We start from the raw sequence: 15,132 nt of genomic DNA, 5'->3' as shown, positions 1-15,132 counted from the left end.
AGAGCCAGGAAGAGGAGGAGAATGGAGGGTGAAAAATGGGGAGGTCCAGACAGTCAGAGAGGGGCTTTGTCAGGAGCCTTTTGAAGAACTTTGCTTATTTTAGGGAGGAAGTGTAGGTTTCAAAATAGAAAAAAAATATATGGCTTTGGAAATGCTCAATTAGTTTGCAAGCAGAACGTCACAATGTTGTAAGTGAACAAAGAAATAATCTGTTCCCCAGTTCTGCCTTTACAATGTTGGAAATGCTAAACCAGGATATCAGTTTAGTTGACATTTAATGTAGATAGAATGTTGCATTTTTGCTAATGGGCAAAAACTGAAATAATCTGCCCTTTGGTACTGCCTTTAAAATATTGGAAATGTCTCATCAAGATAAGAGTTTAGTTGACATTTAATTCTTTGATCAAGAAATGTTTTCCCTATGTACTACGTAGAAAGAAAAAAAAAATCCAGATCATACCTACCATTTTATGAACACAACTTTTCTTTATCTGCTCTCATTTAAAAAATGTTCAACTTCAAAACTAAATCTAAGCATTATACATCAGTAAAATTGATATTGGCCACATGTATACATATGTAAATAATGTTTTTGTAAAGAGGGGGAAAGAGTTGTAAGATGTTTACTCTTACAGTATTCGTTTCCTTTAAAAGAGACAGATTGGGGAAGGAAACCAGAAAACAAAAACAAAGTACAAAAATTCAAAAATCACTGGATCCATACTGCAGCAGTAAGAATTATCTGTGTTATGATCATTCAACTGCCAGCATCCACTTGTAGGCTTTTAGAAATTCAGGTTGCTTTCTATTCAGAAGCCTCTGAATTTTCTTTCTTTTAGGCAGATCTGGAGTAGACAAAGATGAAACTCCATAAACATCACTTTTCTTCTAAAATGTGTTTTTGTGGTGATGTTATCACTCTAGAAAAAAAGATGACAAAACAAAAGGTAGTTGCAGAATTAAAATATGAAGCATTTTCACTCCACCCTGTTCCAAAACAAAACAAAATGAAAATTGAACTAGCAGTTTTTCAGAGCCATATTGAGGAGAATATCTTGGCATGGACTTACCTTACTCTACTGACTACCTGTGACAAACACCAACACAATTCCAGCAAAGACACAAGGGCAGTTACTAGTTTTGCTGCCACTCCTATACTTCTGGTAGCTAGCAACTTTGTACATGCATGCATGCACTGTTCTATTTCCTTTCAGTTGGGCCAGCAAGTGAGCCAGGCATTGGGCAAAGATAATTTTTTTCTTATCCTACATGCCTGATTATGCCTTCACCAGATTATGTAGCACATGTCAAAGAATTTTAGCACAGCCTTGGTTATTGTATCTAGACTAGATCACTGAATTTCTTCTGAAAGAGCAAATTCATACCTTCAAAGATTTTCTAGAAATCACCTAATAAAAAGAAGTTCTGTTATTACTCTCTTTGACTTCTATTTATTGAGAGGGTGCATAATTAGGAGTGGGGCAGAGGAAGGGGATAGGGTACACTGAAGAAAGCACTGAACCGGAGAAAAGATGGGGATAAATGGTCAGCAAATTTATTATGGGATGCTAGTGTTACTTTAAGATCAGGTTACATCAAAGTACCAAGTATTCTATTTCATTACAGCCAACCTAACAGAATCCATGGAAAGCATTCCCGAGAGTACGCTTTGAGTACAAGATCTTGTATTAAACCAACAGAATACATTTTAACTATTCATTTTTTTCATCAGATGTTACAGCTAGATGTAGCATCAAAGGTCTCCATTTCCCTCCCACTTACTTGTGGTTATTAGTCATAATTCACTGTAAAGAGCCATTCCTCCACATTAAAACATTTTAAAAAAATACCCTAGATTTGTAAAGATAGTAATCTTTCCTGTCAGCAATGGACTTGGGAAATTGTAGACTCTATGTATCAATCAAGTTTACAGGAGGAAAGGTGTCTGTGATAGCCATAAGTTAACTCAATTATCTGCTGCAAAATTAGACTAGACTAGCATCACAGAATTTTGCAGATATTATCAGCTATATGTTTTTAACAGAAATTTAAGATTACAAAGGTATCTCACCTAATTTTGCTTGCTATTTTTTTTAATATAAATGATATATTCACATATATAGCACAATGCATGTGCTTTAAAGGGGATTTCTCACTAACCAATATAATACACTACATTTCATATTTTTTTCCAGGAATATACAAATTAAGCTCCATATAACTACCCCATCAACATTATACTAGTCTTGAAATTAGGGACATTTGTTATCAGAGTTGTTTTTCTTTCTTCTTTATTATTTTTAAATGATGGAGGCTCTACTAAAAATTTGATTGGTATTTCAATTGCTTTCCAATAACACCTAAACCAGAATTGAGTGAATGCTTGATAACATACTAAAATCTAGCAAATTATGGTGTGATTTCAAGTATACTTTACAAAATATATTTGTCAACTCTTAGTTAACCATGATAGTAGAAAGGAATAATGCTATCCAAAACTAGATAATCCAAAAGTAATTTAATTTGCTTCTCAAATGCATTACAGAAACTTGAGCCACAGTTTTACCTTTATAATACTGTTTTACTTAGACCAATATTTAAATAAGTTTACATTCCCTGTTCACATTCCAAATAACAGAGTAAGGAAGTAACTCAGAAGCTTGTTAGGTGGCAAAGGTAAGCAATTCAGGAACAGTCTGCAAAATGAATATCAAAAGGCTGACAAGCACATCTTAGTTCTGCCTTCTGTTCATTTTTATATCATTTCACCACTTGATAGGTAAATGTTGATGCTTTTAATAATCTCGCCTGTTTTTTATGTGTTATTTCTACTTGATATTGACAGGTTATAAATAATGACCTTATTGGTATTCTTACTTTTTGGTTAACCAAAGCTCTTTTTAATGACCAGTTAATTGCATCCCTTTTAATAGGATGTATACTCTTCAAGTAATTCTTCTCTGTAGGAGAGAAAACCTCAATGGACTCTGAATGGTCAAAACATTTTCCTACGTCTGCCCCCAAAACTTGGCAGATATCATTATCTTCTCAAAAACAAATGAAGTAAACTTTTATATTTCAGTTTGTATAATGATATAAACCTGAACATTAATTTTTAATATACTAATAAAGCACACATGACTTCAATATCCCTGGAAATTTGTAAAGCAAGCCAAGAAGGCAGTTTTTCCAGGGCATTCCAGACCTCTTTATATGAATCATAAACACGCCTCTATTAGCTTGAAGTCCAAAACAACAATGGTTCCCCTGCCCATAGAAAGCCAAAACTAACAATATACCTTCCTTCCACTCCTCCCAATCTAGTTGCCTTAGTTATCTTTTCAACTCAAATTTGCCTAGAACTCAAAAAATATTTTTCAAGTCCTTCTGAAGTTCCTCACTGTTTATTAGTCCACATGCTATCATTGCAAACATTGGTGATCACACAAACAGGGACAATCAAAGTGTTTGAAGGCAAATAAGTGGAAGGAAATGAAGAAAAATTGAAGCATATACCCCAAATATAAACGTATAATGATAGTTATAATGATATTATTAGTTCAGTGTTGCCTCTGGCTTATATATAGCTTCCTTTTTCCAAATAAGAACATCACATCACACTTTTCTGTGCTTTGTAAATAAATGGATAGGAGGATGATTCTCTAAGACTTGGTAAAAACTTAAATGCTGCCTTTCAAGAGTGAATACTAGCAATAATTGCTGCTACTCTTTCCAATACCAATCATACCAGGCTATTGTCTCCTTAATAGATCAGAACATCAAATATGCTTCTCCCCATGGTGACAATAGTTTTATGACAGATTCATCAAAAGAATTTGTAAGGGAAATGGATGGCACTTGTAAACTTCCATCTCCTCAGAGATCATCACAATTGTTTCACACCTGCCCTTCACTAGCAGGCCCTGGACCATGTATGCATGTTCACTCCAGTCTTGATTAGATACAAACTAGTTGGGGATCAGCTACAGGATTTTCATCCCAGGTCAGGTTTTCACTACCTCCCAACACACACTTGGGCTACTTCACTCTGCTGCCTAGTTACTGCAGACTTAATGCAAGTTACTAGAATTCTAATATAGGCAGCCTCCAATTTACAAAGGAGACATATTCCAAACCTCATTGTTTAGTTGAAATTCAGAATAAATTATCCAATGGAACAATGTTATAAACAAATGGTGGGTAGGCTCAGAGGTTCATCTACATATACCTATATTAAACCTATGCAGTTCCTGGACTAACAAGAGGAACTACTTTGACTATGCCCAACCAGCACTTATAATATCATTTCTGTCGAAGGACATATATGAAGTTTCAGTTTGGGACTCCAGGAAATATATCTTCTGGCCATGACAATAGGAATAGTGTCCCCAAAACTCACGCTGCTGGAATAATTTGGGGCAAAGTAGCAGTGAAAGAAAACTATGGTAAGAACTTCAGCCACAATAAGGACTCCTTCATGGGTCAGAGTTGGGGCTCTGAGGGTGAGGGCGGTGTTGTTATGCCTTCAAGGCTGAAGGCACAACTTATGAAAAAGCACTCATTGGTCAGACTCTCAAACACCTTGGGTGCACATGTGAATAATTTTCGAGGTAAATTTAGAGATAGAGACTTTATAATCTCTATGAGATGGAGACTTCATAGAGATAGAGACTTCATAGACTTCATAGAGAGAGAGACTTCAGAGTCTCATAGAGATAGAGTCTACAAAGTAGAAAATTAGTAATCACACAGAAGCAAATTATATAAATTATATAAATTGTGAAAACTAGCTAAAGTGACTACAATTTATGTGGAATTAAATATTCAGTAAAACCAGAGGGTCTGACTAGCATCAAACATATTGTGATCGGTCCAACCACGAAAATAGCTTTAAACACTGGACCACCTGCCTCGGTGCCAGCAACTGAGAGTAGAGCACGCAGCACAGCCTTGAACCTGCAGAACAAGGAGCCTTGCAAAGAAGGTTGTTCCTGCAAGCTAAGCCTAAGCAGGCTGTGAACTAAAAGCAAGCAGTATCTGGGGGAATGAGTCTTCTATGGGCCCTGTGGGACTCTCAGATTGGTCATTATACTTTTAGCCAGAGAGAGAGTAGGAGGGGGCATATTATACTGAAATTAGGGACACAAGTTCAACAAAGGCACATGAGGTTAAGACATAATATAACCAATGCAACCCTTACCAATAAGAAAGGGATGTCAGGAAGTTAGGGGGAAATAGCACTTTTCTCATTTTATAAAGTATCTAAGTACATATTTTCCATTAATTCTAAAAGGAATTAAGTCTTCAGCCAGAAATTGTAACGTACTCTTTAAAAGAAGGCAAATCTAAAGTGGGATATGTGTCTATATTTTTAAAAATCTTTAAAAATTCCTATTTTTCATGTTCAGCCTACATTGCTGAAAGTAAAACCTATAACTGCATAACCAATAACCAGTGCAGAATTGCTAGAGAATATATTTTAAGTTCATATGGCAAGCACATTATCTTGGAAATTTTATCAATAGATTTAAAATCAACAATCTAATAGTGTGGTAAAAACTGTGTGTTGTAATATATTAATTTCATTATTATAAAGGTGACTTTTTAAATCTCTCATTTCTCACTCAGGACCAAGCAATGTTTTCCAGTAAATGATCCTCACCATCTAAAAACCCGGTAGCACCTCTTAGCCAAAACATACTGTAAGCTTTAATTAAGCATTTTACAAAAGCTACTTTCCAATACTGCCAATAAAATGTCTGGGTTATTTTTACATAGTCTTAAAGCATTAAAAAGGTGCTAAACAAAATGAATTTAATATTAAACAAGGAATTTTATGTCCCAAAGAGAGGATTCGATTTCCAAGGCTTCTAAAATCTACTTGCCTGGCTGCCAAAAGCAAAGTTACTTTTTAAACAAATAAAGAACATATATTTCTGCAGTGCTTTTTCTTCCACCTGTCTCACTTTACTCTGTTTTGACAACCCTGATTAGAATATCAGATTTTATACATATGGAAAAATAAAATTAAGAAACTTTTGTTATAACTGGCAATGTCAATAAATTATTAGGACAACCATAGATACCCAACCTCAGTTAAGGAAATGTCCATTAATGGAAATTTACTGAATGCATCCTCATTTCACTTTTCGTCCATTCAATGTTTCCATGGGATCCAAATATACATTCACTATTTGTGTTTTAGAGGTAAAGATTAGCAAACTCCTATTCAGACCAGATTTAAAACAATGAATTTCAGTACAGGTCAAATTATTTTATTCTAAGACATGGTCAACAACAGTTCAATGTAATGAAAATTACTCAAGCTCTGGTAGATGGTTCACAGTTATAATGCTCTGAATAAATTACTTACCAAAAATTTGCAACTTCCAAATTCAAGAAAATTTTCCCCAATCCTTGACTATATAATATTCTTTCATCAATAGGAAAAGAACAGATTGAACATCTGGTTGAAGGGTAGTGTGATGTGCTGTGTGGACCCATGGGCTTGAAATCAGATGTATGGGTCTCATTTTCAGCTCTGCTACTTACCTCTTTGACCATAGGAAAATTCTTACCACGGGCTTCAGTTCCAGTACCTACTATTCTCCAGTAAAATAATGAATGTGAATGCACTTTGCAAATTATAAGGCACTAAGCATTCCCTCAATCAAAATTTGACAATTTAACAACAGTCCCTTTTAAACCACACACAATTTTCCATTTTTCTCCCTGTACTGCTTGTTCTCATCTATTCCAACACAAAAATTGGGAGTCACTCTAAGAAGCCTGAGTTTGTTCCCACGACAGTTCCTTATCAGTGACGCAAGTATTTTAGTTTGGCAATTAAAGAAAGGAAAAAAGTCAAGAAATCTTGTTTGAGTTTTTATGCATGTTTGATATTCTGCCGTGCTCAATTAAAGTCCTAGTCCTTATTTAAATAAGGTATTTTGCTAGTGGCTCACATTTTTACCCTGGAAGTATCACTCTTAGAATGAATGCAAATGATAATGATTGCCAATAACTTTAGTTAACTTTAGTTGAATGAATTCCTCTGTAATTGCTATAGGTCAAATACCTCTACAACAAACAACTAATTCTTTTTTGGGGGGGGAGGGGTGAATGTTGCCTAAAGTAAGTGACCCATCAATGGTGACTGAGATATCTCTGCTCTATGGAGAATTTACTCTAGTAATTTATAATAAGTCCAATATGACAAAAACAGTTTGTTCTCAGTGCCTATAATTTATGACAAGAGCATCTGGCAGTAGTGCACTGAAAAGAAGCTTACACTTCCTTTGTGTTAATAACAGTGTCTAAAATTTCAAAAGATAATTATTACAATTTTTCTTGCTTTTGAATACCAAGTGCTATTGTAACACTGCTACTTTAGCTGACCAATTCTTTCACTCCTCCTACAGCTGCTTTATCCACCTATCTCTAGAATGGAAAAAAAAAATCAGTGAATTTTTCACCTTAACTCATTTCAAATTCTACACCAGATACAGCAATAAAAGGCAAAAATGCACATGTGGGTCAAGAGTTAGACTAAACCATGTAAGAAACTACATTCTCCTCCTAAATGTTAATGCTTATACAAAATGTGAACACTTCATACTTTTAAAATTATTTTATTTATAAAATGGTCAAGTCCATGTTATATTTCTGGCTGCTTCTTTTGAACAATTGGCTTTAAAGTACTTACATATACGCAATGTGACTGTGGAAAAATGAGATTATATATTAATTTTGTGTTACATGAACAAAGCTATCTCACTGCCTTATAGTCTTACTTCATTTAACTTACGCTCTAAACAGATTCCAACTATAAAGATCCCACCTCTGAACAACCATATAGACAACTTTAAATGAAAGTAAAGACTAACTGAAAGGTAGGTTTTGAGAACAGAGAATTTTAATTTCGTTTTGTGTTTCTAAATGTAATAAAAGTAACCACAATGATGAGTTGTATAATAATTCATGTACAACACTTACTATATGCCAGGTACTATTTTAAGCACTTGCCATAAATTAAAATCACCTTTGAGAGACATAACTGCTAATAAACACTGTGCTTTTATTCCTTTGTCAAAGTATATATTTTTGTTTTCTAACATGAAATATAGTTTTAATATTTGATAGGAAGGTGAAGAGAGAGCAAAAATGGGTGAATTATTCTATTTCTTTATAGTCAAAACAAATCAAAATTAACCAGCTTGTTCTTAACACTTCATACTCTACCATATCGATTTACATTAAAATGGTAGCAAGTCAATTCCTGCAGTGAGTTCTTTTTATATATCCTTCTTTTTATATAGCTTAATTATGTTTTTGAATTATCCTCAGGATCAACCATTTTTGCAAGAAACTAAATCATTAGTTTCAGTTGTCGAAATGTCACTTCAGTGTTAATCCAAAGACAAAATAAAAATATAGTTGTAAAGTGCTTTAAAGTTCCAAAGTGCTTCCACATACATTCTCTTGTTTCAACCTAAGCCCTGTATTCCCTGTGAAATACACCCTCTTTGCTGTAGTCACTCAATAAAGTTAGGACTTTCCTCAATGAACAATACATATAGAGAACATTAAATTTTTTTAATAGCTGCAAAGTCAATCGAAGCTTTTTATAAATCAGTAACTTAAGCTAAAATAATGATAATAGAACCTGGATAATCATTGGAAAATGAGGGTTTATTTAAGGAACAAGATTTCACTAATTTTAATCTTTGCTGAAACAAAAAGTGTTGGAAAGTATAGACAAACCTCTATGAAAACTTGTCCTTTCCAAGATACCACAAGGATACAGGCAGCTATGGAAGACCTACATCAATATCATTAAGGGTGTCTTCAGCAGTTAGGATCAAACAATACACTGAGATCAATTTTTCAGTGTACTTTATAGAATAAAATAGATATGTTCCTGAAAAGCTGATTATGAATTCAATTCTTGGAAATAGAATTATATATTTTAAATGCATGGTTCAAGTAGTAGTGATGATCATGTATATGTGTGTGCACGTGTGTTGGGGGGAGTTCACAATTTAAAGGAGATCTGAATGGAATCCTTTGACACATTAAAACATCCTTTTGTCCGTTTAATGTTCACTCTTTAATGTGTCCGTGCTGAAAATGTGAGTTTTTGTATGGCAAGTTTTCTAAAGCAGGGGGAGAAAAGGGAGGGGTGGGCAACACTTGCACTAAATAGGAAGCTTGTGAGGTGAATGTTGTGATCAGTCCACGACTTGTTCTGCCTGATCAAGCACAGTGGGCAGATATCCAATCACAAAAGCATTCCAGAAAGCAAGCAAAGCAAAAATCTTCACTAAACTGACTACTGGAATGAAAACTGCTGGGATCCATCCCTTTCCTTCACTAGGGAAAACACATTCTATTAAAAAGGGAAGGTACTTGAGACTATGGAAACATCACCTTCTGAAATCATTTCTTGAGAATGTTTCCTGACACACTGATAACAATGTTCCATAATGTACACAGTAGATTTACTCAGTCTTCTGTTCAACTCTAACAGCTCCTACTCTTCCTTATTTCTTCCTTTGGTAAAGGAATCCTTTAAAAATCTTCCATTGTTGCAGGGTAGGCCACCCCTAAGGTCAGGTCTTTCTCCAGCCTTATTATCTTGCTCTCCTGGATTTCCCAGAAGACACACCAATTAGATGTTTTAAATGCTTTTTAAACCTTTGGAACAATATTCATACCTATTATCAAGTTGCCACGAGATACCCTCTTTGGGGAAAGATACATAAAGAAAATGAGGCACAGGGAAGGTGACTTGCCTGTCACTACTAGTGACAGAGAAAAAGAAAACTCATAGTTTCTGGCAATTTGTCCTGTGTGTAAAAACAAAACAAATCAACAGAAAAAACACACATTCCAAAGCCAAATGCTATCTTCTTTTAGTCATCTGTTGTTTTGGATTATTTATGCTTTGTTCCTTCCAGACATTCATGGTAACAACTGAGATTTAACCTTCTTGGTAAATCACAGCAAACTAACATAAGGGTGACTGCTTCTTTTAAAAGTAACTTTCAGAAAAGAAAGTCATCCTCTCCTAAATACTAACAGTTATTGTTTAATATTCTGTGCTCTTATTAAAATTCCTGTAATTAACAATGGGCATTTATAGAAAAACACCTTTTACTTGTTGATTTGAAAATGAGTTCATGGGATTCAATCCAAGATGTCCTGTTTGTATAAATCATTGTGTTAGGGAAAGATATTTGAAAGCATCCTCATGCTATATATCCTTAAGTGATAATCGCTTCTTTTCAGATCAAGAAATGATGATTGGATTAAAACTTATGTTTTTACAAACGTCACAACGTATTCCATACACAATTAAAACTGAATTCTATTTTCCATGCTAAATAGGCACCAGCTAATGAAATATTAACTCACTTTGGAACTTTAAAGCACTTTACAAATATATTTTTATTTTGTCGTTGGATTAACACTGAAGTGAAATTTCAACAATTTAAACTAATGATTTAGTTTCCCTAAGACTTTAGACATAGTAGCGCATCGATTCATTAAGCAATAACCATTAATTTTAGAGAAATTAATTCTAAAATTACCAACCTTTTGGGGGAGAGTCGAACTTCTTGTCCTCAGGTCTGGCAAAGTCCATTCTCACGTACGGGTCATCTTCGTCAGAATCTTCTCGCGCGGGGAGTCTCGGCAACCAGTGGCGAGGTGGTAGTGGGGGAGCGGCAGCTGCAAAAGCAGCCCTGTTAGCCCCGTTCTCATCTCTGGCAAGGTCTGCAGATGGGTTTCTGGATCTAGGGTTCGAACCACCAGCATCGACCCGGGCACCCCTTACCGCTTCGGCACCAGCAGCATTAGCTACAGGTTGGAACCAGCGGACGGAGGCAGAGTTAAATCCAGGGGCAGCCTCGAAGCCCAAGGCGGCTGCGCCCATGCCGGGGGTCGCGGGGAGGGTGGAGGCGGCGGCTAGAGCCGGACCCACGGGTAAGGTGGGCGCTGGGACCACCGCTGCGGCAGAGCCTAAGGAGGCAGAGAGGTCTCTCTCCAGGCTGTCGGTTGGGAAAGCCGAGACAGCAGCTCTGGCGGATTCAAAGATACTTTGCGAAAAGCTTTGTGGGCGTCTTCTCTCCAGTTCTTCTTCCTGCAGCAGCCTAGCTACAGGTGGTGGTTCGGAGCAGTGGCTGGGGTAGAGAGAAGTGTTCATACAGCACTCAGAAAATGGGTCGACCACATAGATTCGACCTGTTTCAGCATCATAGCGAATGGCACGGTCACCAAAAGACAAGGCTGGTGTCATTGCTGGGTTGAACATCACTTCAATGTACTCACACCCTTCCTCATGAGCATTGCTACCTGTAGCACAGGTAAGAAGAGGCAGAAGTGGCCACCTAGCACCGTCCAGAAAGAAGCGGTTGGCACCTGGAATAGCTCTTAAAATATTTGAGAGGATGTTTCCTGCATTTCGAAATGGCACTCTGAACTCAATATTCATGTAATGAGAAAAGGGTGACTGTCTGGGGTTAGCAATTATGCCAGACAAATGTGGCAGTCCTTGAATAAAGGGGGCTGGTGTATTGCTACTTCTTTTAGTGAAGTCAAAGTTGATGTAGTCACTAGAGCTGTCAGCCTCTTTCTGTTCATGTGTGGACTTTTGGGGTTTTGCCTCGATTTTATTTCCTTTTGTAATAAAAAAATGTCGGTTAGGTCTCTTAGCCTTGTCCTTGGGGGACCCATCATCTAAAGGCTTTGAAGGTGAATCCTCATCTCCAGGCTTTGAGAACGACTGGAGGGCAGCTTCAAAGCCCTCAACTGAAGGCGTTGAAGCTGAATATTTGGGTCCCCTGATTGACACTGCTTCTTTGTCTAGGCCCTTCCCCAGGAGTTTTCCAGATAACATTGGTACATACTCACTGTGGTCACTCTGTCCCAATGGGTAGCTCCGAAAAGGATTTGGCAGAGAGAAGTAGGAGCTCCAACTTTTGGAGGAAGAGCCTCCCTGAGGATTTTGGGGTGGTTTTGGAATTGCACCGGCTCCAGGAGCCATAAACATGTAATCACTGTCACTGTCATTGTCCTTACAGTCATCCTTTTTATCAGGATCAGATGCTTTTGGAGGAACTGGGGCAGGTGGTGGGGTCACTCTAGGAAACATCATCATGTACCCTCTTGAATCTTCAAAAGGGGATCGAGAATGGCACTTTATTGAAGCAGAAACATTTTGAGGAGCCATTGGCATATAATCACTGGAGCTTTCCAGAGGGGCAGCCACCCCTGGTCTCATTGGCATGTATGGGTCATCCTCGTCTTCATCAAAAGCTCTTTGGGGACCCCAAGCTGCACCTTCCAGGGTCTCTGCATCTTTGACTTCTTTGGCTTCTTTGCGCTCTTTTGTGGCTGCTCTGTCAGCACAAAAATAAAGCCGGAATCTTCCCCCAGACTTCCCTTTTCCACCAGTTGCTCCAGCTGGTGCTGGTGGAGGTGGAGGTGGTGGAGGTGGTGGCAGTTGCTGTTGTTTGCTTTGAATTAATTTGCCAAAGTAGGATCTTCTCTTCAGAGATTTTGCTCTTTCACCATTGCGATCAGAGTCTTTCCCACTTCCTGAGCCTTTGCTCCCTCCAGAGTTCTTACCACCACCTGAGCTATGGCCATCTCCTGGTCCTTGGCCACTACCTGAGCCGTGCCCACCACTAGCTCCCTGGCCACTGCCTGAACCATGCCCACCTGCAGGGCCCTGGCCATCTCCTGAACACTGGTGTCCTCCTGCACCCTCGGCCCCTGAGCCCTGGCTGCTTGAACCCTGGCCACCACTGGAGCCGTGGCCACCTCGGAAGCCCTTCCCTGTGCCTGAGCACTGGTTTCCTCCTGAGCTCTGGCTACTGGACCCTTGGCCACTTGAGCCCTGGCCACCTCCTGAGCCCCAGCCATTTCCTGAGCCCCAATTGTTCATGGGCATGTAGTCACCTGGGCTTCCTTCCTGACCCTCCTGGCCTTGACAGTTGCCTTCTTCTGCAGAGTTGCCAGAACCGGAACTAGATGCTTCAGAAAACCCGCAAGCTCTGTTGCTGGGGGTTTCTGCAGGCTGCTGAGCATGCACTGGGCTGGGTGCTAGGCGTCGGAAAAAGCTGGCTGGCACTGAAATCGCTCTCCTGGACCTGCGCTCTCTGGGCAGGTGCAGTCTTCCTCTCCTGGAGTGGGGAACAGGCTCTCTGGGTGGTACGGAGTGCCTGGTAAGGAGCATCTCGTCCTCCCCGTCACCGATGGCCTTGAGGTGGCAAAACTGCTCAAAGCGGGACCTTCTGAGCCAGCCGCCGGGCTCCAGCGGCAGCATGTCCAGGTGCCTCCTAGTGGACAGCAGGGTTAACAGGTGGGCCCCGATGCTGATGCTGTAGCTTCGGCAGCGGGCGCGGTATTCGTCTGCACATAAGGCTCTCATCTTCTTCAAAAAGAGCTCATGCATGTTTTGGGCCACCACACAGTCATCGACCTGCATCCAGAGCTCCCCCGGACCGATGACGGTGGACCTACCGACTTCCAAGAAGAAATACTGCTCAGAGTGCCCACAGCGACGGATGCTCAGGAGCTGGACGACCACGCTGGCCACTTCGGTATTCAGCCTCACAAATACAACCTCCTCGTCGGTAAGACAGAGCCGGAACACGCCGCTCAGCTCTTTTCTATGCCCCAACCCCCTGGGTTTGACTACTACCTGCCACACATCTTTGTAGAAGGGTGGCTCCGCCGCCGCTACCGCCCCCAGCGAGGCCGGCTCTCCCTCCAGCTGTGCGCAGGGTGTGCCGCAGCGGCGGCGCTTGCTCTCGAGGATGAGGCGGCTGAGCAGCAAGTACCAGCTCTCTTGCTCTGACTCGTTTTCGGCCACCATAGCGAAGTACTCATCTTGGGTGAAAAGAGCGATGAGGTGTCGGTACCTTGCGTCGGCTCGCTGGCTCACCGAAAAGCACTGGTACAGGGTGATCACGCGCCGCGGTGGGATGAGAGCCGGAGCCGCGGTGCCCGAGGCGGCCGCCGCTGCTGCAGCCGCCGCAGCGCGGACACTGTGCCGGAACTTCCTGGCATTTTCGTAGTATTCCAGCCGAGCTGGGGCGTCGGCGGTCTCTAGTTTGAGTACGAAGTAGCGCCTGTGCCCATGCTTCTGCTTCCGCAGGTAGCCGCGTTTGCAGACTTCATCGCCGACGGGGAGGTCCTCCTCATCGGACTCGGAGTGTGACCGGGAGCCAGTGGCCGTGGAGAGCCACATGGCTCCCGGACAAGAAGACCCGGTCCCAATGAGTGCGGTTGGGGTTCCCGAGGAAAGAAGTGTGGTGGTCGCCACTGCAGCTAGAGCTGTAGCTGTAGCCGCTGCTGCAGTTCTCAGTCTCCTTGTCACTTGGTCTCGAGCGAAGGAGCAACTCGCCATGGTGATGCACGATGGTTTTAAGGTGAGCGAGGGGTGGGGGGGCTCCGGGAAGGGAGGGTTGGTGGAAGAGGCCGTCTACCCCTGTCCGCCCGCCCCAGCCCCCTCCCGCCTTGGCCAGCGCTCCCGCCCACTCCACTCAGTGCTCACAGCGGCGGGCAAAACAACACGTGACCACAGTCTCACTCTCGGGCCGTTTAGGATCCGGTTTTGGGAGCAGTGGATGGGCGCAAACTGCAGCCAGCAGAGGTGTGCAAGGGAGAGGGTGGCAGTCCCGAGACACGGGGCCGCCTCCAACCCTGCCTAGACCCTCTAGGTGAATCTCCAGGCCTGGTGGTCACTAGGGGACCAACAGGGAGGAGGCGGGGCCCTCTATCCACTCAGGTTCTAACGAGGAGTCCACTGAGGCACAGAACGGAGGGAGAGGGCCACGGGCAGGGGGGAGGCGGGGGGCGGACGAGAAAAAAGCCGCCAGTGATCAGGTCCAGGCGGGGGCGCCACAGCCCAGGCCCTATTGGCTGGAGGGTGCTAGACGCGACCTGAGAGACCCAAGTGCAACCACGTGCGGAAGCGCCTGGGAGAGAGCTGGCATGGTCCTCGGACTGTTTGTTTGTTTATTTGGAAAATGAGAGCCAGGTGAAACTGTTGCAAGGTTCTCATTGGGTGTGATAGGAGCCAATGGGAGCGTCTGGGAAGAAGGCAGCTATGAATTAATGAGT

The 15,132-nt window shown here is 41.1% G+C and overlaps 1 protein-coding gene across 2 annotated transcripts; it reads right to left on the bottom strand.

Annotated features, from left to right (window-relative positions):
• Positions 1-837: 837 nt before the first annotated feature.
• Positions 838-14,431, bottom strand: IRS4 (insulin receptor substrate 4). 2 transcript variants are annotated; one of them, XM_016198680.2, is made up of 2 exons: positions 10,597-14,431; positions 838-920 (listed from the first exon to the last, which is right to left on the bottom strand). In XM_016198680.2, the coding sequence occupies exons 1-2, from the start codon at positions 14,414-14,416 to the stop codon at positions 916-918; spliced, it is 3,825 nt and encodes a 1,274-aa protein (XP_016054166.2). In that variant the 5' UTR covers positions 14,417-14,431; the 3' UTR covers positions 838-915. The 2 variants fall into 2 exon arrangements, with proteins under 2 accessions (XP_016054166.2, XP_087685487.1); XM_087829361.1 differs by lacking the exon at positions 838-920 and having other exon boundaries at positions 10,589-14,431.
• Between the last annotated feature and the right edge of the window lie 701 nt (positions 14,432-15,132).

The sequence above is a fragment of the Miniopterus natalensis genome, chromosome X (genome assembly GCF_054644295.1).
Source record: "Miniopterus natalensis isolate mMinNat1 chromosome X, mMinNat1.hap1, whole genome shotgun sequence".
In the NCBI taxonomy this organism is placed as follows: domain Eukaryota; kingdom Metazoa; phylum Chordata; class Mammalia; order Chiroptera; family Miniopteridae; genus Miniopterus; species Miniopterus natalensis.
Note: the sequence above shows the minus strand (reverse complement) of the source record. Positions and strands in the feature narration are given on the sequence as shown.

What these genes read in the sequence shown, in the direction of transcription:
- IRS4 (XM_087829361.1), bottom strand. Translation starts at nt 14,416, where the DNA reads ATGGCGAGTTGCTCCTTCGCTCGAGACCAAGTGACAAGGAGACTGAGA.